Here is a 23,342-nt window from a genome sequence, read left to right as displayed (position 1 = left end):
CGTGGGTCAAACGCTCGAATCGGCTAGCATGGTGGAGGGGGTTTCATATCGATTCTAATTGCGAATACACCGAGATCGGCGGTGATTTGTAATGGTCAGAATCGATATAAACTTATAGCCCCTCTGATAGCAGATTCGGTAGCGTCACTGTCCATTCCTGATTTCGTTCCCCGTCCAACTGGAGGGTGGTTCAATCCCATGGGGGGACGAAATTATTATCAACTAAAAAATTCCCCCTCGGTACATATATGAAAATATATCAATTCCGAGGTAGAGCGAATTAGATATTAAAGGACATTTGTAGCTCGAATGATATATATATATATATATATATATATATATATATATATATATATATATATATATATATATATATATATATAGTTAAATGTCTTACTTCCAACTTTATAGGATGAGGTTGCAAGCCTTAGTGCACTGGCTACGACCCACCACATTCAACAACTTTCAGTTACTTAATTCCTTTGTTAGACCAGTTAAGACACTGCTAATGTATAGAAGAAAAATATATCCAGCATCTCTCGTGATATACTAACATTTCATCTTAAATTTCGTCAATAATTCGAATGAATGCGTCTACGTTAGCTAGTATCCTAAACTCACTCACTTCTGATGACAGCGAGATCTCTCTCTCTCTCTCTCTTAGGCAATTTTGATGTTTGCTTGTTTAGTACTATATTGGCGCAGTAAATGTAGTTTTTAGGAACCTACCTCTCGAGTTGGTACCCATTTGACCTCTTTCATAAGAATTGGTAAATGTTATGAACAGTAATACTGGTGGTCAAATACTCTTTTGCATCCAAGGAAGGTAACTTCCTGGTGTCTAGTTTAGGTCTATGGCAGTTGCAATTGCAGTTTAAACTTCTACAGTATAGCCACTTTAGCCTATGACTGTGTAAGCGTAATGGCAGGAGATATTGAATTTTAAACATCTGTAGTATAGCCACTTAAGCCTATAACTGTTTAGGTCTATGGCTGTTGCCATTGCAGTCTAACCATTTATAGCATAGCCACTTAAGCCTATGACTGTTTAGGCCTATGACTAGTGCTATTGATGTCTAAACATCTTCAGTATAGCCACTGGTTTAAAGACTGTCTAAGCTTCTTCTATAATCTTACTGATAGTTATGGAATAACTCCTTTTGAGATTTGTGTTGTATAAAGACAGATATTATTCTAAGTACTGAGTCTTGAAAGAGGAATGATTTAGTAGCTAGACCAGCTTTGGTGTTCTTTAGCTCTATCCCCAACTTAACACTTTTTATAAGTACTCTATAAGTAGGGCTAAACCGTGAGTCTTATCACCAGTTGAATCACAGATCTTTGACCACGTCCTTGCATTAAAACTATTCTTCTTCAAGTGATATCTATTCTTTCTTTCTCCCAGCCAAGGGTAAGAAAGCCTTATGATGTAAGTGATAGCAGCAAAGGGATGGGGGGGGGGGGGGGGGGGGGGAGGGGGGGGGGGGGGGGGGGAGGGGGGGGGGGGGGGGGGAATGGGCCATTTTATAAGGAATCTTGGGATTCTAATCTCGAGGTCATATTTTAGAAATCAGTTACTGATTTACTTTGCTGCTTAAGACTGGCAAAAATGGCGTTTGTAAGGCAAGGGTGTTTTGTGCAATTTTGCAACATTGGATAGCTTGCGAGTCTCTCTCTCTCTCTCGCTCTCTCTCTCTCCGTATGTCTGTTAGACAGTTTTGATGTCTGCTCGTTATTTTTCTAAGATTCACGAACGATTTAATCAAATTCTCTCTCTCTCTCTCTCTCTCTCTCTCTCTCTCTCTCTCTCTCTCTCTCTCTTACTGCTTTTTTATTTCTGAACATTTCATGAAAAAGTTAATTCCTCCCAATCATCGTATATAATATGATATAGATTACATCTATATAATATATATAATAAATATAGATAGCTTTATATATATATTATATTATATGAATACATATTAATATCTATAACTATATATATATATATATATATATTTGTTTGTATTAATTATAATACATATATTATATATATTATATATATATTATAATATATATCTCTATCTATATATTAGTATATATATATGTTACGCTCATTGGTGAAATTGCCGATTATTGAAAATCGAGAATAGAAATGCCTATTATGAGAATGAGCAAGCGATTTGCCGATTATGTAAAATGAGCAATTTTTCTTGCCTAGTATTTAAAATCAGCAGGGTTTCAAAACTCGCAAGACCATTTTGCCGAATATTGATAAATCGACTACTATACCATCTGTAATTAATGGTGAAGAAAGTTTTGTGAATAGAATATAATATGTTGACACTATTTTAACTTTTAATGTTTTGTTTTTATCCTATTCTAATCTCTTTTGTTAATGGCAGTTTGGCCATTTATAAGTAAGTTTTAGTAGCCTAATGCCTTGTTACTATCACCAACAATTGTTATCAACTTGTAAATAGGAGTGAAGGTGTGAAGTGAAACATACTGTACTCATGATAATTCTCTCGACAAATATGTAGATTAGTTACGGAATTCTTTTCATTCTTTACAACAGTTCTTGGCGAATATCGTATAATCCTCATGGCTTCAGTGATGGAAGTAAAAGAAAATTTCGAGGCAAGGTTACGGACCATCGTTGAAGGAAAAGGGAAGAACACAAGACTGTTCTCGCTTGAAAAAGTGAAAGATATTATATCAAGGTTATCAAAGGATCTAGAAAGTGATGCTATCACCACTATTGATTATAACTATCGTTCAAGATATGAGATTCTTAAGGTTGGTGGAACGGAATGTTTGATAAAGAAAAGAACAGAGGGGGAAGAACATTATAAATACGTAGCAGCGTTTGAGAAAGTGTATGGTGCAATAGAAAAGGCACATAAATTTGTTCATGGTGTCGAGAAGAAAACTTTATTTGAAGTTAAAAAGAAATTGTCTAACATAACTATGGAATATTGTAACCTGTTTATTAACTTTTGTGTAGAGTGTCATTTAAAAAAGAGTCGGAAGCAACCAAAAGGGCATGTCGTGAAACCAATTAGAAGCCACTCATTTTTATCGAGGTGCCAAATTGATCTAATAAATTTTCAGTCACTTCCTGACGGGAATTATAAATACATCCTAACTTACGTTAATCATTTTACCAAATTTTGTGTGTTAAGCCCCCTTAAATCTAAGAGCAGAAGACACTTCTACCTGTGTTTTTAACATTCGGTGCTCCCGCAGTACTGCAAAGTGACAACGGTAGGGAATTTGTGAATTCTGTGATATCCGAATTATCAACACTTTGGCCACAATTGCAGCTAGTGACAGGTCGGCCAAGGCATCCCCAAAGCCAAGGAGCAGTGGAGCGACTCAATGGTGTAATCCAGGATAAATTGAAGATATGGATGCGAGAGAATAATTCCAAGAAATGGAGTATTGGCTTAAAATTTGTTCAGTGGCAAGTAAATATCTCGAAGCATGAGACAACGAAACATACACCATTTAAGGCCACCTTTGGAGAAGAACCGTCAGTTGGTCTTTCTTCAACAAATCTTCCTGAGCTTAGAATGGACCTTCCAGCTGTCAAAATTGAATACTGATTGTTTGAAACACTTAAGTTACAATATTTTCAATATTCGGCAACGTTATCAATATTCAGCAAAAACGTGTTGCCTACTATAAAATAAAAGAGAACATATTTATTTTGCACATTATTGAAAATTTTCAATATTAGGCAGGGCCCTTGCTGATTTAAAAATAGGCAATTTTTTGCCGATTTTCAATAATCGGCAATTTTCAATAATGAGCGTAACATATATACATTATAGTCTAGTATTTTAGGCGCTGAATGGCACCTCATGCTTTTAGGATGTCAAATAGAGCACTGCATTCATTGTCATCTTTATTTTTCCTTTTTTATAGCTTCATGTTATCACGGAATCTCTTTTAATGGACAGAAACATTGATATTTTTTACATAAAGATGACCTTTTTAGCATCCGAGATTACGAATTCGAAGATGTAATTATTATTATTAAAGAAATGAGAAGAAGTTTGAGGATGTGACCTTATGTCCTTTATCCGAATTAGTCAGAGATGGTGATGAAGGATGAACGATGATCTGCTGTTCTCATCGTCCCCTTCACTGGGGAAGAAGGGTTGCTAGACGGTTCTTTATTTTCCTGAAATGTGAAATAAAAGCATAAAATTATATGTTAATAATAATAATATATATATATATATATATATACATATGTGTACTATATATATATCTTATATATATATATATATATATATATATATATTGATTAGGTTCCTTAACTAGTTTCATTTTACAAAAGTAATAAAGTAAATTTTAGATAGCTTTACATATATCAATTAGTGTATAATATATAATATATATATATATATATATATAATATATATATATATATATATATACATACATACATACGCATATTTGCCCTTTTTAAATGAAACATGGACCTATTATTTCAGTACAAATGCTCTTACCATAGCCTGACCATCCGTAGCCACCATAGCCACCATGACCACCATAACCTCCGTAGCCACCATAACCGCCATATCCACCATGACCAAAGCCGCCGAATCCACCGAAACCGCCATATCTGCCGTAGCCGTAGCCTGGTTCCGGTTCCGGTTCGGCCACTGGGCCAGCCAAGGTCATGGCGACGACACAGGTCAGCGAGGAGGGCAAAGCAACACCTGAGGGCAAAAGGGCATATTCGGTTTTCGTATCGAAAGTATTCATGAATTCTGGAAAAACGAACACAGAGAGAGAGAGAGAGAGAGAGAGAGAGAGAGAGAGAGAGAGAGGGGTTAATCAGAGTTAAGTGCTTCATTATTAATTATATTATTTTTCTAGTTTTAATTTTTTGTGTGAATAGATTCAAAAGACTTATATTGATTTTCTTTTCTTTTTGAATGATGAATTTTTAAAATGCAATTCGTTCAATACTTTCCGTAAAGCAAAATACGTTAAGTAATCAACCAAACTCGCAAGTTTAGTCAGATAAAAGTTTTCCTCTAATTTTTGCAACGACAGAGAAAAAGGCCAATCAAACTCACCACTTTGGACACCATCTTGAGAACTGTAGCTTTGTTCTGCGTCAGAAGCTGAACTGTGTCATCTGGGAGAACGTCAGCTCTTTTATACTGCTGATTTCAAGGCAAGTTCTATTTAAAAAAAAAAATGTTTAGCCCTGAAAGTCTGATATATTCGCAAAATTTCTGTATAACTTTTATTTTTATCGAAAGTCGTCAACGCAAAGGAATTTTAATGCTGAATGAAATATATAAAACAAGAAATAAACGATATTGTGATTTCAGTGTCTAGCCTTTGATTTCCAAATAGTTTTTTCCACGAAAGCACAGATTTTATATTTCCCTGTTACCGTTATTACTAATTATTTTGATTTCATTGTCTCTCACTTATCTGGTTAGTTAAAAAAAGGTTCCTTCCTTCATTTACACTTCTCATCTGTGTATATATACTTACAAGTACACTCACAAGTATGTATATAAATATATCATATACCATATGCTAATATATGTACACACAACATATATATTATAACACACACACATAATATATATATATATATATATATATATATATATATATATATATATATCTACATGAAGATAAAAGTCAATAAAACACTACTTGAACGTTACAACCATACATTTCGAGCACTTCCTTCTGTGGCCCTATTCACTGGTTAAATATGCACAGATGATAGATTCCAGGAGTATATATATATATATATATATATATATATATATATATATATATATCTATATATATATTATATATATATATATATATATATACAAAGCATATATAAGTCTCTGTTGGTATACAGGTGACCGTTGTTGGCTGTACACCGACGTGTTGTCCTTTCTAAAGAGGAAGTTCTAAAGAGGAAGTTACAACCATATGAAGACCATTTTCCTCTTGGCACTGATAAAACACTAAAACTAATCAATCTATGCGTGACTAACAACGTGTTTTCTTTCAATGGTAAATTTTACCAACACAAATTTTGCTTTAATATAGGCAGCCATCCCCCATTCTAGCAAACCTATACATGGAATATTTCGAAACGGAAATTTTGTCGTCTATCGAGTTGAGTTAAATATAGAATTTAGGCCAAAAATTCCAAGTACTGGGACCTATGAGGTCATTCAGTGCTGAAATGGATATTGCCAGTAAAAGGTTTGGAGGGTATAACAGGAGGAAAACCTCAAAGCAGTTGCACTATAAATCAAGCAGTAAGTAGGAGAGCGTGGAAAGTAAGATGAAGAAAGTGAATATGAGAGAAGGTACAGTAAAAGGAACGAAGGTAGTTGCAGCTAGGGGCCGAAAGCACGCTGCAAAGAACCTTCAGTAATGCCTACACTGCACTGCATGAGGTTCACTGACGGCACTAACCCCCTACGGGGTCGTTTATCGAACCCCGCAATGTGATTTGGCTTAGATACGTCGATGATATTTGTACTTACTTGTGATAATAGCTGTGAATTTTTCAAAAATAGATTAAATTCGCTAATTCCGACCATAAAATTTAAAACAGAATGGGAAAAAGACGTAAAATTGCCGTTCCTAGGTGTACAAATCATAAGAGGACAGAACAGATATGCTTTCACAGTTTACAGGAAACCCACTTTCGCTGTTTCTTATATTCATTTCTTAAGCTACCACGATGTTTCCGTAAAGATCATGGTCGGGTGAAACCTATACCTCAGGGGGGTACGTAGATAAAGAACTCAACACGATCCGCCAACACCTAATGCAACTTCTCTTACACACCATACCAGTGGCGGGCAAACTACGGCCCATGGCCGCATGCGGCCCGCGGAAGGCTGCGGCAAAAACAAAAAGAAAAAAAAGAAAAAAAAATTTCAGTGAGTGATGAATTGCAGCTTTAATTGTTACACATTCAATCTGATCATTCACTGAAAGAAATGTATCACACCCTATCATTAGTGGAGTTTTACAAATCACTCTCAGTTCAATGTGTTTCAGGTCTAAGAAATTTTGCTCCCAGATTATTACCTATTTTTGGTTCCAGTTACACCTGTGGGAATTTATTTTTTTCTGCAGGATGACAAATAAGTCCAAAAACAGGTGCATGTTGTCAGACACAAACTTAAATGCAGCGATGAGAGTTTCTACCAGAAACCATGTGCAAGACTTTACACGAATTATGAAGCAGAACTGTGTCCAGAAACATTTTTTCCCATTAAACTGCTTGTGCCGGATTCTGAATTTGTTTGCTTTTTTATATTCTGTTATCTTAAAGAGCACCACCCAATTTTAAAAGGTGCACAGCCCTTTGACTTTTCATGGCCCACTGATGCGGCCCGAGGTCTGAAAAGTTGGCCCACCACTGCACCGTTCATTATCGAGAAGGTTACTAATAAGGCAAATACAATATACCACAGAGCTCCCATTCACAACTGACAAATATATTCTAACAACAACATAATACTTCCGTAAGATGAAAACATCCAAAAAGCTACAGAACACCTCAGGTCCAATAATCCTTTCATTTTCCATTATTCCAAATCCATCGGGATTTCTCCCTTTAGCGTATACTTAATGCTTAATTAAATAAAACAGGAGAAGAAGCCGGAGTTTACAAGATACCGTGCAGGAATTTTGATGAGATTTACGTGGGGGAGACGGTCTAGATCCATCTCGCAAAGATTAATTCAACACAAAAGATCAGTGTGATATGCTTCAAGGAGCTCGGGGATTTTCCTGCATATCAGGGACAAAGACCATATAAACTCAAGTGCGGAGGAGCTGGTTTTCAAAAGTAGCTGTCCGTACAGTAGGAATCTGCTGGAATCTGCTATCATCAATCAGACCAACAGTAGGAACCTGTCAGGAGGACATTGGAAATCAAATGAAATTGACGAGTTAATTCTTAGACCTCTTCTCAAGCAGGTGGTCCAGAAAATACGTCCACCGGTCGTGTCGCCAGACGGGAGTTAATGTGGCGATAAACACAAGGGAATAGTTTATTTCCATCGTTCCTGGGTCAACGGTCACTTGTATTACCAACAGAGACTTACTGCCACACCTACTTATACTTTGTGTATATATACTCTTGTAACCCAACATCTTTCCATATTTTACCAGTGAACAAAGGCACAAAAGGAAGCGCTGGAAATATATGGTTGCAACTGTTGTATTACAGTAATAGACATTCATATATATACATATATATATATATATCTATATATGTATAGATATATATATATATATCTATATATATATGATATAATATCTATATATATATATATATATAATATATATATATATATATATATATATATATATATATATCTATATATATATATATACATAGTCTATATATTATATATATATATATATATATATATATATATATATATATATATATATATATATATATCTATCTATCTATCTATCTGTCTATATATATATATATATATATATATATATATATATATATATATACATATATATATATATATATATATATATGATATTCTTTCCATTTACTTTTTATAGCCGGCGGACTGTTTCCCCCACCTCTTGGTAGCGTCTTAAGGACTGGATTATAAAATGTTATACAAGGTAAAGTTTCTGTAAAAGAAAACTATTGTGCCAGCTGTGTCTGTCCACCCTCAGATCTTAAAAATTACTGAGGACAGAGGGCTGTAAATTGGTGTGTTGATCATCCACCCTCAAATCATCAAACATACTAAATTTTAGTCCTCTAGCCTCTGTAGTTTTTATTTTTCTTAAGGTTAAAGTTAACCATAATCGTACTTCTGACAGCATCATAGGTGCTAACAACATAGGCCACCACCGGACCGTGGCTGAGTTTCATGAGCTGCGGCTAAGTTTTATGGGCTGAGGCCACCACCAGACAGAAAACTTGATTGCGCCGAAGAAACTTTGGCACTTATTTACTTATTTATCATTGCAAGCAGACTTGAATTTTAAACCTGTCATTATGGGGCTGAATTTATATTGGTCAGCAGATCTCATTATCTTCCTGGTGGCCTGTGCAGCAGGCATGGGTATTCCTGGTGCTCTGCAGGATGTGTCGTGTGCCTCGGCTGGCAGCATAGAGCATGGGCAAAGGATTGATTCCTGTATTTCAAAGAGGCACATCACAGCCAGTTCAAGGATGAGGTCAAGACCAAAAAGAGGATGATTGCCAGCAGCACAACACCTATGAATCCTGATGAGAGTATAGGCTCGGTCGCATATTTACGATTCAAGGATGCGCATGTCGTTTAATGGCTGGTTTTGGGAATCATCACCAACATTCGTGTATGTTTTAAGCAGTTTAAAACATCCGCCATCACTTGGCGCAGAACGCCAAACTTGGCGACGCGGTAACGATTCATGGCGATTGTTGGCTATTAGGTCGTAATTACAGCGTAATAACGCTTTGATTAGCAAAATTTCGGCAGTGACTCACTGTGCGTCCTTGAATCACAAATGTGTGACCGAGCCATATCACCTAGTCGGCACCCATGTAATGTGAAATAACATGGCCCCATAGAGAGACGTGGGAGTCGACCAATGTAGAATACAAATCTACATGTATTGAAGGGACATGTCAAGCAGTTAACAATGACTACATGGGGGACAACACTACAATCGATGCAGTAGATTACCAGCTCACACAAACCGAGGGGCAATATTGTATCATTACGTACACGACCACGACCGTTAACAATTCTAGAACAATTATTGGCAAGGACAGAGATCGTTTATAGAGTAGCCCGGTTCCACAGATTCTAAACAGCAGAGGCTGTGAGCATAAATCAACAATAGACTGGGTTACATATATAGAGGAACACTAGATTTCGACCTTCCTTCTTTAAAGAAACTAAGGGACATTCGTCAGAATTTGAAATGTTTTATATAGATTTGGCATTATGCCAGGCACTGGGCCAACTGAGGCCATCCAGCTCTGAAACAGCAATTGACAGTAAAAGGTTTGAAAGGTGTAACAGGAGGAAAACCTAGCAGTTGCACTATGAAACAATTGTTGACAGGGCGGACAGTAAGATGGAAGAGAGAAATTGAACGGAGGTACAGTAAAAGGAATGAAAGTAATTGCAGCTAGGGGCGAAGGGACGCCTCAAAGAATGAGGTGCACTGACGGCACTAACCCTCTACGGGGAATCTGAAAGGAGACGCGAGCAGCGGAACACCCTTGGGAACGACTATATACCAACAACTAAGCAAATGGAGACTATCGGCCCTTGCCCATGCCCATTTCGGGAAGCCGTGGTATAGGAAGTGACCCAGGAATGCCCATGCTAACGACCAGACCACCAGCGAGAGGATGAGACCTGCCAACCAACAGAAATTCAGCACCCCAATGATGTCATGTCTAAAATTCAAAAGTCGCCATGCATTAATACAAACCTTTTGTGTCAATTTGTAATCAGTTTGTAATATGCAGCTTTGTAATAAAATTTTATATATATATATATATATATATATATATATATATATATATATATATACATATACACAATATATATATATATATATATATATATATATATATATATATATATGCATATATACATATATATATATAAATATAAAATATATATATATATATATATATATATATATATATATATATATATAGTATATATAAAGTATATAAGTAGAAGTGTAAATGAAGAAAGTAAATCATTAAACTAACCACATATCAGTAAAAAGAATTGAGTTAAAACAATGGATACTGACCGTAATGCTGGGAAAAAATGTGCTTTTGTAGAAAGAATTAGAAAATAAAGCTAAGATACTGAAACCGGAAAATCTTTTAATATGTTATTTTACATCATTTCATTCAGCATTGGAATTCCTTTGCATTGACGACTTTCGAATATAAAAAAAGAAATAAAAATGAAAATAAAACTTCATGAAGAGCATTTAAAAAAAGGGGAAATTTGACAAATGTATCAGACTTTCAGGTTATTATTTTTTAAATCAAACAAGCCTTGCAACTGGCAGTATAAAAGAGCTGGCGTTCTCCCAGATGACACAGTTCAGCTTCTGACAGAGCAAAGCTACAGTTCTCAAGATGGTGTCCAAAGTGGTGGGTTTGACTTCTCGTGTCATCTGTCGTTGCAAAATTTATTGGAGAGCTTTCATCTGACAAGAATTAGTCTTATAATTGATTATTTAATTTATTTTGCTTTACGGAAAGTGTTTAGATTTATATTTCAAACTCATAATGTAAAGAGAAGAAATGTAGAAGAGTATTGGTCATTTTGATTGTATTCGTACACAGTAATAGTAAGTCAACAAATAATATTACAAGTGATATATATATATATATATATATATATATATATATTTATATATATAATATATATACATTTATATATATACATATATATATATGTATATATTAATATATATATTATATATATAGTATATATATTAAATATATATATATATATATATATATATATATATATTACACAAAAATATATAATGAATAAATAATGAATATTTGAAGCATGGATTATGAAGCACCCAAATATTCCTAAAACAGTTATGTTCTGTATTACCTTTATTTTAAAAGTTGACCTCATATTAGTTTCTCTTCTTCGCATAGACGTATGTCCTTTTTGCCCTCAGGTGTTCTTTGCCCTCCTCCTGACCTGTGTCGTCGCCATGACCTTGGCTGGCCCAGTGCCCGAACCGGAACCGGAACCAGGCTACGGCTACGGCGGATATGGCGGTTTCGGTGGATTCGGCGGCTTTGGTCATGGTGGATATGGCGGTTATGGTGGCTACGGAGGTTATGGTGGTCATGGTGGTTATGGTGGCTATGGATGGTCAGGCTATGGTAAGAGCTTTTGTACTAAAATTATTAGGGCCCAGGTTTCATTTGAGAAGGTTGGGTGATATATATATATATATATATATATATATATATATATATATATATATAATATATATATATATATATATATATATATCATTCGAGCTACAAATGTCCTTTAATATCTAATTCGCTCTACCTCGGAATTGATTTATTTTCATATATGTACCGAAGGGGAATTTTTTGTTGATAATAATTTCGTCCCCTCATGGGATCGAACCACCGTCCAGTGGACGGGAACGAAATCAGGAACGGCCAGTGACGTTATCCAGTCGGCCAACAGGGAGGCTATAAGTTTATATCGATTCTGGCCTTATAAATTCACCGTCGACCTCGGTGTTTTCGTAATTAGAATCGATATGAAACCCCCTCTACCATGTTGGCCAATTAGAACGTTTTGACCCACGTAGCCTTGTAATGAATAATTATCACATCACCGTGATTCATATAGATCATTCGAGCTAAAAATGTCCTTTAATATCTAATTCACTCTACCTTGGAATTGATATATTTTCATATGTGTACCGAAGGGGAATTTTTAGTTGATAATTATTTCATCCCCTCATGAGATCAAACCACCGTCCAGTGGACGGGAACGAAATCAGGAACGGCCAGTGGGTCAAATGTTCTAATTGGCTAACATGGTAGAGGGGGTTTCATATCGATTCTAATTACGAAAACACCGAGGTCGACGGTGAATTTGTAAGGCCAGAATCGATATAAACTTATAGCCTCCCTGTTGGCCGACTGGATAACGTCACTGGCCGTTCCTGATTTCGTTCCCGTCCACTGGACGGTGGTTCGATCCCATGAGGGGACGAAATTATTATCAACTAAAAATTTCTCTTCGGTACATATATGAAAATGCATCAGTTCCGAGGTAGAGTGAATTAGATATTAAAGGACATTTGTAGCTCGAATGATCTATATGAATCACGGTGATGTGATAATTATTCATATATATATATATATATATGTATATATATGTATATATATATAATATATATATAAATATAAATATGTACATGTATGCACACATAATATATATATACATATATATATATATATATATATATATATATATATATATATATATATATATATATATATATCATGACATACACATTGACTCACATATCTCAAGTTAGCTAAAAATGACCTTATTACATTGATTGAAACGAAATTCTTAAGCAACCTCCTATGCATGTGTCAGGGAAGCAAAATCTTTATATTTTTATTTTACATTTCAGGAAAATGAAGAAACTTCTGCCGAACCTTCCTTCCCTTTTGAAGAGAACGATGATGTATCCAGATCACCAATCATCCTTCGTTAAAACATTAAGAGATTTGGATAAAGGTCTTATATCCTTTAAGACATCTCGTTTCTTCAGCAATTTGCATTTCTGTGAATTAATTAGTCGTATCTGTGCTTCCGTCCATAAAAAATGATTCTGTTATATAGCACGAACTATTGAAAAGGAAAAATAAAGATTACAACGAATATAGTGTTTTACTTGGGATCCTTAAAACTTGACGAATCATTTAGTGCTGAAAATGTTCAGCAATAAAAACATACGGGCTTACAAACACAAACTATATATATGTATTATATTTATATATATATATTATATATATATATATATATAATATATATATATATATATATATGTATATATATATATATATATTATATATATATATATATATATGTATTATAGTAATTTATATTATAACATACATAAATATAACGTATATGTAGTGTAATTCCAGTCTGATATACTACGGTAACCATTGTGATACATACCCTTTTCATTTATATGGCATTCAGAAGCTCAGAGGTGTATTTATTTATTTATAGTATTATTAACATAAATCTCTTTAGCTATATATATATATATATATATATATATATATATATATATATATATATATATATATATATATATATATATATATAAAAGCATTAAGCTAAGAATGCCGTTCAATATCCATTCGCTCTACTCGGAAATCATCTTTTATATAACACGTATGTTTCATGGGCTCGAACAACCGATCACGAGAAGTTACGACCTACAGTGATGCCTTAGTCTATCCGGCTATCACGAGAGGTTTAAGTTGATGCACTTGTTACAAACGCACTAAACGGATATATATGGTCAATGTGGGTTTGTACATGAGAATCGTTACCAACTTATACCTCTCTTGATATTAGGACAGGCTAAGGAATCACTGTACGTCAAGAGCTCTCGTATTCAGTGGTTCGAGCCCATGAAATGACGAAAGTCCCCATTGATTTACACACACACATATATATTATATATATATATATATATATATATATATATATATATATATATATAGTATATTATATGTATATATATATATATTATATCCCGAGTAGAGCAAAATGGATATTAAACGACATTTGTAGCTTAATGCCTGTATATGAATTACGGTGATGTGATGAAAATTCACACACTCACAAAATATATGTATATATATATATATATATATATATATATATATATATATATATATATATATAATTCATACACACACTTTATATATATATGTATATATATATATATATATATATATATATATATATATATATATATATATATATATTACATACGCATTTTGGAAAAAAAGAACCCTGGCCTTCCGCCTCTATTTTACTCAAACTATGTTGACGACACTTTTATCCCAATCAAAACAGGTGTTCGATGTAGACAGATTCCCGGATTTTGCTAATAATGACCTCAATAATGTTAATTTTACAATGAAAAATAACACAATTCAAAATGAGCAGTAGTAGATATTCTGGTTTCTAAGGAAAAAGGCTGTTTTAACATTATTTAAAAAAAACTTGACTCTATATCTGCTTTGCTCTACCCTACTCTGTCTCTTACTTCTAGCTGGACTCTCTTCCACAATGAAATACTCTTCTCCTCCAGTGCGTATCTAGTAATTATTTTCCTTCTAGGATCTTCCATAAAATTTTAAATAAATTATTCATTCAAAAGTTTCCGAAAAGCTTATATGTTTTAAGGACCACAAGCTCTCTCTTTATGACAGTGTCCCGTACCAGTTAAATTATAATATCCGAATGGACTTGACTGAGATCGTAAACACATTTCTGAGCCATATACATAAAGTTTATCTCAAAGAATCCTAGGACCGCTGAGTCGCTCTGCAAGTTCAGAGATCGACTCTGCCTTGGATTATGTTCGGCGTCGGTTATAAAATTCACTTGTTCCATACGTAAGCCGGGAAAATTTGGTCTAAATCAGTCAAGCGGTTACCGCATAAGTTACAAGTTACAAAGAGAAGGGAGAAGGGAGACGGGGGAAGTGGGCGAGGGATGGAGACGAGGAAGGGAAAGTGGGTACAGGTGTAAAAAGCTACCATTTTTTCTAAGGTGGGTCTAATGGTGGCTCTATGCTAAATTTGATCTAGATCAGTCAAGCAGTTCAGATTTCCATAATGCACAAAGCTACAAACATACATACAAACATTCACTTTTATCTATATAAGATGTTTATATATATATATATATATATATATATATATATATATATATATATATATATATATATATATATATAGGTATTTATATACAGTAGAGACAACTGGTGGGTGTAATCAAAACTAAAAGCATGACGTCATAAATCCCAACCAATGGGAACATGGTTTCCAAAATGACTGACGAATAGCGTCATTTGTTTCCATTCTGTGTTCGGTTGGTACTTTTTGGCTGCGGCTTATGTAGACAAATTTTTATTTTTGTAGATCACATTTTGATTATACCAAAACGTCCTTGTTAAAAATTAATGTCATAGTTGTAATTCATAATAAAATACGACTGGATTGTGTTTGCAGTGCTGCCCAGCAGTCATGGTGCAAAGAGCAAATCTTGGATCCAAGGTATCAAGATCAAGAACAGAATGCATGGTGTAAAATTGAAAATTCAGAATACATGATATAAAGAGAAAATTTTGAACTCCTGGTATTAAAGAAAAATTTGAACTGAATACATGATATAAAAAGAAATCCTAATACATAGTATAAAGAGAAAATCTTAAATGCATGGATCTTACATTCGTGACGTTGGTCATGACGTTTCATGTGACGTCACGGCCTCGTCCCTGATGACGGCTTACATTACAACCGCTTGTTTACTCTATAGTATCTTTGTTGTCTAGATCGGTCAAGCAGTTTCAGATTTCTATAATGCACAAAGCTATAAGCATACTTACAAACATTCACTTTTATATAAGATATACACACACACACATAATATATATTATATATATATCATATATATATATATATATATATATATATATATATATATATATATATATATATATATATATATATATATATATGAATAATTATCACATCACTGTGATTCATATAAATCATTTGAGCTACAAATGTCCTTTAATATCTAATTCGCACTACCTCGGAATTGATATATTTTCATATATGTACTGAAGGGGTATTTTTTTGTTGATAATAATTTCGTCCCCTCATGGGATCGTACCACCGTCCAGTGGACGGGAACGAAATCAGGAAGGAGAGTGACGCTATCAAGTCGGCCAACAGAGAGGCTATAAGTTTATATCGATTCTGACCATTACAAATCACCGTCGAACTCGGTGTTTTTGTAATTAGAATTTATATGAAACCCCCTCAACCATGTTAGCCAATTTGAACGTTTGACCCACGTAGCCTTGTTATAAATAATTATCACATCATCGTGATTCATATAAATCATTTGAGCTACAAATGTCCTTTAATATCTAATTCGCACTACCTCGGAATTGATATATTTTCATATATGCCTCGAAGGGAATTTTTAGTTTGATAATAATTGCGTCCCCTCATGGATCGAACCACCTCTCTGTTGGCCGACTTGATAGCGTCACTGTCCGTCCTGATTCCGTTCCCATCCACTGGATGGTGGTTCGATCCCTTGAGGGGAAGAAATTATTATTCAACTAAAATTCCCCTCGGTACGTCTATGAAAATATATCAATTCTGAGGTAGTACGAATTAGATATGAAAAGGCATTTGTAGTTCAAATGATTTATATGAATCACGGTGATGTGATAATTATTCATAAGAAGGCTACGTGGATCAAACGTTCAAATTGGCTAACATGGTTGAGGGGGTTTCATATCGATTCTAATTATGAAAACACCGAGTTCGACGGTGATTTGTAATGGTCAGAATCGATATAAACTTATAGCCTCTCTGTCGGCCGACTTGATAATTATTCAGTAATTAGTCACACCAATTAGCTCTCCTCCAAAACACAGTCCCCACCCTTACTAGGACACTTAGTCCCTCCACTAGAAACGCCCATTGCAGCCTGGAAAACCACACACAAATAATTAAAAACTTTTGCAGAGCTATCCCAGCATTCTGCCTCTCTCCCACGGACCTCTCTGTAAGTCTCCCCCTAGATTTGGCTAAGTCAAGTCATTATGAATAGACATAGTTTGTACATAGACATATGAACTCACACTTCGTCAACGCCCCATGTAACTGGTTGCAGCCAGTTTCCAAAGGCACTTGAACGAGACCCTCATGAACTCGTGAACATTGACCCGCTTAAACAAACAACGTATCACACCATCCCAGAAATGATTTATCAGCTTTCTCAGGTCATTGCTTCGGACTGTCTCTATGGGTAGTCTGCGCATTCCAGAAAGGTCACAGCACATCACATTGGCATATTAAACATATTATTAATTATAGCCCCTTTCATCTGACATATATATATATATATATATATATATGTATATATATATATATATATATATATATATATATATATATATATATATATCATATCTATATCTATATCTATATATATATATATATATATATATATATATATATATATATATACTATATCTATATCTATATCTATAATCTATATCTATATCTATGTCTATATATATCTATACTATATATATATATATATATATATATATATATATATATATATATATCTATAGTATATATAATATATATATATATATATATATATATATATATATCATATATATATCTATATATATATATCTATATATATATATATATATAGATATATATCTATATATATATATATATCTATATATATATATATAGATAGATATATATATATATATATATATATATATATATATATATATATATTATATATAATATATATCGTATCTATATATATATAGATATATCTATATATAGTATATATCTTTATATATATATATATATTATGTATATATATATATATATCTATATATATATATATATGAAACGCCTAGGGTTTTTGATTAATAATATATTGTCTGTTTGTTCTCTGTGACCTATGAATGTGGAGAACAGAGTAGAGGCGACGACCTGAGAAAGCTGACAATGATTTTCTATGGATGGCGTGAGATAAAACTGCTTAGCTAGACAAGTCAATGCACGACAGTTTATGAACTCTTCTCAAAGTGCCTTTGTGAAACTGGATGCAGCTAGAATTGTGAGGCGTTAACGAACTGTGTGTTCGTATGTGCGTGTGCGCCTCTTTCTGTTAATAATGTTGAATACCCGAGTCTATGGAGGATTTTGATAGAGGCGTCTTCGGGAGGAAGGCAGAGCCACGATGGCGGTGCCTAAGTGTTTTTGGGAATAGTGAGTGAAATAGTCCGGTTGCTTGGGTGAGTGTTAAGATTACTTTAGCCAAGTTAATTACTTTAGCCAAAGAGCGGCTTGTCTGTTTGACATTTTTAAGAATATTCAATCTTTGATCTATGATTGTTAGTCTTGTGTGTGTACTTACCAGGATGTGTTCTGTGTCTTTGAAACAGACGGTTCTGGCAGAACTGGCAATGGAGGTTGACAAAGAGTTCCCAGATGGGTGTAGACTTTTTGGTGACTAATGGTGACTACCATTACTATCAGACATTTTACTGTTCGGGGTGAGTTAGTCTGTAAGACGTTGATTACTTGATTGATTAATTATTTATTCATTGTTATTAAATGTTAATGTTATGATGCGACTCTCTTATTTTCATTACCTGTTAGAATGGAGAGAAAGAGGTGGAGAGAGAGAGAGAGCGAGAGAGATTGCAGAGAGAGAGAGAGAGAGAGAGAGATTGCTTAGAGAGAGAGAGAGAGAGGAGTTGCCGTGAGAGAGAGAGAGAGAGAAAAGCTGTGTGTATTGGTTTGCCTGACGTTCGGTTCGAGCTACACGCTTACCTAATGAATAATGGCGGGGAATCTCTCCATTACAGGATTTGGTGGCTAGCGGTTAAAAAAAGTGGTATAAAAGGGTTTTTTTTATGCCTGGGAACGCCAATGAAGAGATATAGGTGACCAGTTAGAAGATAAAGGGGTTATGGGTTATGGGTTAGCGATAGTTTTCGAACGACAAAGCCTTTGTGGGATTGTGGAAAATTGTTAAACTGTTAGTTTTCAGTTACTTAGTGAGAAAAAATGAGAAATATCTATCCGTCCGGTAACAGAAGGATTTTATTGGACTCAGCATTTCTCCCAGGGAGTCAGCCTAGGAGCAGTGGGAGCAATCAGTATGACTTTTGCTTGTGTAATGACGAGTGCATCCCGAGATGGCCGTGCGGGTGTTGTTATTAGTGCGTGTAACACTGCAATGTGTCTTACGCGAATTCCGAGTTATTTTTGTTCCCATTATGGAGTGGTGAGTGTTAAAATATTGTTTATCAAAGGGTAGGGTTTTTGTTTAAATAATTCAGTGTAATGGGATTGGGTCAAGAGGTCAAAAAAATTCTTTCTTTGCCCATAGTAGCAAAAGTGACGTGTTTTCTTTATTCACGCGTTTGTAATAGACGTATTCGTCTTTGTTTAAAATATGAGGACGTATAGAGATGTATTTATACATGTGAGCTGTGCTTAGATAAGCATATTTGGCTTGGAGACAAGAGCGGCCACAATTTCACGGGCTCAGCACATTGCAAGGGGAGTATGGCCTGCCTCGAGGGAGGGGCATTGCGAGGGTACTGGCATGCCTCGGGTGATAGTTGCATGGAGGGTACCACTGGCCTCCCTAAGAAGGGATTGCGAGATGGGTACTAGTGTATACCTCAGGGTGATCCTCAGACACTGTTCAAGGGGAGATGGGTGGGTACTAGTGCATGCCTCGGGGGGGTGTTCTGTCGCTTGACGGGGGAGTTTCAATGCTCATTGGGGGGGAGAAACATTTTTTTCTGAGTGTGGGTGAACTCCTCCTTCCTTTTTTTTTTCTTTGTGTCGGGTGTTGGGGGATGGGTTTGCCCTTGACAATGAATGCTAAGATATCAGCTGATTGATTAGTTCATGAAGTGAAACGCCTGTAGAGTCTTTCTTTTAGAAAAGAGATTTTTTTTTCTCCTGGATGAAGAGAAAAGGAAATAAAAAGAGAATTGAAATGCATTGTATAGGTGTAGGTTTTTCTTGTGCCTTGGAAGACACAAATATAAGGGGGGAGACACAGATTATTATTATTTTTTTTTATTATTGTGTTGGAGAGATTACTTTGAAAATGGTGCCGAATGGTGCTGCATCTGGAGAAATTGTGTCATGAGGTTCAGCATTACTGTTGTATGCTATTTGAATTTCACTCTTACTTGAGATCTTTGCAAGAGAATTATTACTATGGAGAGTTATTATTATTATTAATAATTATTATACTTGAGATGTGTCACGGGAGGGTTGCTTAAGTATAATTATCATTACGGGAGACTTGTTTTACGAGAGATTTTGACATATTTCATGGGAGATTATTCTATGATTATTTACAGATAATTATTCATGGAGAATTATTACAATGAGTTAATGGAGAAGTCTTGTCTTAATTATTTGTTGAGTTTTTGTAACTTTGGAGAATATTTCAGTCATTCACGATGATGAGTTTTGCTGAATCTTGATGAATCTGGCTGAATCTTGGTGAATTGTAGTTAATCTTCCTGAACTTTTGCTGAGTTTTGTGCTGAATTTTTGGAGAAGGGACAAGCATTAACATTGGTGATGTTTTTTTTTGTACTGATACTGGTGATTTTGATGATAGCAAAATTTTGGTGATTTTGTGATGATGATATTTCTGATACTGATTTTTTTATACTAATACGTGGGTGTTGTAATGCTATATCAAGGGTGGTGAAATCTTTTTTTAATTTTGGGTGGAACTAACAACACATTATTTTAGTTTTTTTTTCTTTTTTTATGAGTTCAGCAGATAATTGCTTGACATCTAGTGAGTTACGAGAGATAGTTGATAGTGCCATTGATTTTTCTTTTCTCCTTTTTTGGAAATTAGCTATCGCTGACACAAGTCTTTATCAAGGGTGAATTTGAGTTTATTTTTTCTCTCCAGTTGGTGTGAATATTTTTTAATATCTCAGTTCGTGACTTAGAGTCATTGTTCGGGAACGTGTTGTGTTTCAGCTATTTAATGCTGCAGAGAAATTTATGGAAGATTTTTTGCACTGTTTTGAATGCATACGTAGTGGCACTACATTTTTCTCTGGATATTTATGTTCCAGAAACTGTGAGTTTTCTTGCACAATACCTTTGTTGTATTTGTGACAACTTTGTGAGAGATAGGAAACTTGGTTAAGTTTTCTAGTGGCCTATGTCGTAGTGCATATGGAGAAGTCTTGGCTAAGATACTGTGAATTTGGAGTTCTGTTATAATGACTTGTGGCACATGGGTGATTTTTTCTAGAATTTTCTAGACAGATTTTATTTGCCGAGTTTTTGCCCCTTTTTTTAGCATAACTGCTAAAAAAAGGGGCAAAAACTCGGCAAATAAAATCTGTCTAGAAAATTCTAGAAAAAATCACCCATGTGCCACAAGTCATTATAACAGAAACTCCATTTATAGTTTTTGATTATAACATTGAGTTATTCTCTGGAGAATTGGAGTTATAATTGAGATATATCATTTGGAGTTATAATTGAGATATTATTATTTTGGAGTTATAATTTGAGATATAATATTGGGGATATATTTTTGGCCATTTTGATATTTGCCAATGTGATATGAGCTATGTTTAGTTCAATTATTTTGCAGCCATCTTTGTTGCAAATGGAGACACATTTTTGGAGATTATGGGGCAATATTTGTGAGTGTGTGAGCTAGATGCCTTGAGTGCACATTTTTTTGGAGATATATTATTTGGAGCCTTGTTTTGTTCCACATGGAGTTATTGGGGAAATAGAGGTAAATATTTTGTATTTGCCGTTATAGAGGTAATTATTCTTTTTTCCTGGAGTGATGTTATTTTTTTATTGACATGTGGCTATTGGAGAAATATAAGGGGAGTGGTTATTAACCAAATGGAGGAAATATTTTTATAACTGGAGTGGTGTTATTATTAATATGGTGAAATATATGGAGTTGGAATTAATCTTGGGCGGGTGACCCTTTTTTTTGTGGTTATGGAGTTTTTTTTTGAGACAAGAGAAGATTTCTGTGTTTCTTTCTCTTTGGTTTCGTGACTATTTAGAGGCGAGTGTCATTACTGCATTACGAGTCCTATGGAGATGTGTGCATTTTTTATGTTCACAAGTGTGTTATTTTGGAGGCATATAATTGGGCAAAGTCATGTTGAGAGAATAAGTCTTTGAGACAAATTTTTGAACACATTAGTCATATCCTGGAGTTAATTCTGTGAAATGTGTCAGTTAGACCTTTTTCTCTAGAATCATGAGTTTCCAAACTTGTGTATCTGACTAGACAATTTTTGTGCTGCTGTTTGAGCATACGTCCGCAGGCGATTTTTCTGCTGACAAGCGATGTGATGAGCCGTGTGTTGACTTTTCCTCTGATGATGATAGCTCAGAGCTTTTGCAATATCTGGAAATGTTGATAATAGCATTTCACGAAAGCGCTTGTGTGAGAGTTCGCTTTCTGGCCTTGTTGGTCGATAAAGTTGCGATGTCGAGAAATTCCGTAACTTTATGTGGGACATTTTTTGGGAAAAATGTGGGGGGGCGATTATGCATGTTATGCATATTATATATGTATTATGTGTTTTGTGATTGGGGAAACCTACTTGTGATTATCCTTTTTTTTATTATTTTTCTTCATTTTCCTATGAGAGATATGATTGGGGGATTGAGTTTTGAATGGCATTTCTTTTTCACTGGGAGATGTAATTTTTCGAGGGTTGTTATTTACGTAAATGGGAGTTTGACATTACGTTTCGTTGTAATTAGTTGTATGAGCAGTAAAAGGGTTTTTGCTGTTAAACATTGGAGATTTTTACTGATTTTGTGGGTTGTTCAAATATTAGAGCTTGAGAGAACATTTTGGGTCTGGGTGTGTTACGTGATTCTTTTTTTTCCTTGGGCTCATTACGATTTTTTTTTTTTTCTTGTGAGCACA

General features: G+C 34.6%; 1 protein-coding gene, 1 long non-coding RNA gene and 1 pseudogene across 2 annotated transcripts; 2 read left to right on the top strand and 1 right to left on the bottom strand.

The window, feature by feature from the left end:
* The first annotated feature begins 2,586 nt into the window (after positions 1 to 2,586).
* Positions 2,587 to 3,590, top strand: LOC135198172 (KRAB-A domain-containing protein 2-like; annotated as a pseudogene).
* A 289-nt stretch (positions 3,591 to 3,879) lies between these two features.
* On the bottom strand, positions 3,880 to 4,703 carry LOC135196936 (uncharacterized). Its single transcript, XR_010310515.1, has 2 exons — positions 4,503 to 4,703; positions 3,880 to 4,171 (listed from the first exon to the last, which is right to left on the bottom strand). It is a non-coding gene; the product is annotated as an uncharacterized LOC135196936 (long non-coding RNA).
* Positions 4,704 to 11,106: 6,403 nt separating this feature from the next.
* On the top strand, positions 11,107 to 13,407 carry LOC135196926 (neuropeptide-like protein 28). The gene is made up of 3 exons (XM_064223769.1): positions 11,107 to 11,140; positions 11,689 to 11,899; positions 13,186 to 13,407. The coding sequence occupies exons 1-3, from the start codon at positions 11,126 to 11,128 to the stop codon at positions 13,191 to 13,193; spliced, it is 234 nt and encodes a 77-aa protein (XP_064079839.1). The 5' UTR covers positions 11,107 to 11,125; the 3' UTR covers positions 13,194 to 13,407.
* The last annotated feature ends 9,935 nt before the right edge of the window (positions 13,408 to 23,342 follow it).

This window comes from Macrobrachium nipponense, chromosome 23, assembly GCF_015104395.2.
Source record: "Macrobrachium nipponense isolate FS-2020 chromosome 23, ASM1510439v2, whole genome shotgun sequence".
Classification (NCBI taxonomy): Eukaryota; Metazoa; Arthropoda; class Malacostraca; order Decapoda; family Palaemonidae; genus Macrobrachium; species Macrobrachium nipponense.
This window is presented reverse-complemented; position numbering and strand designations above follow the sequence as displayed.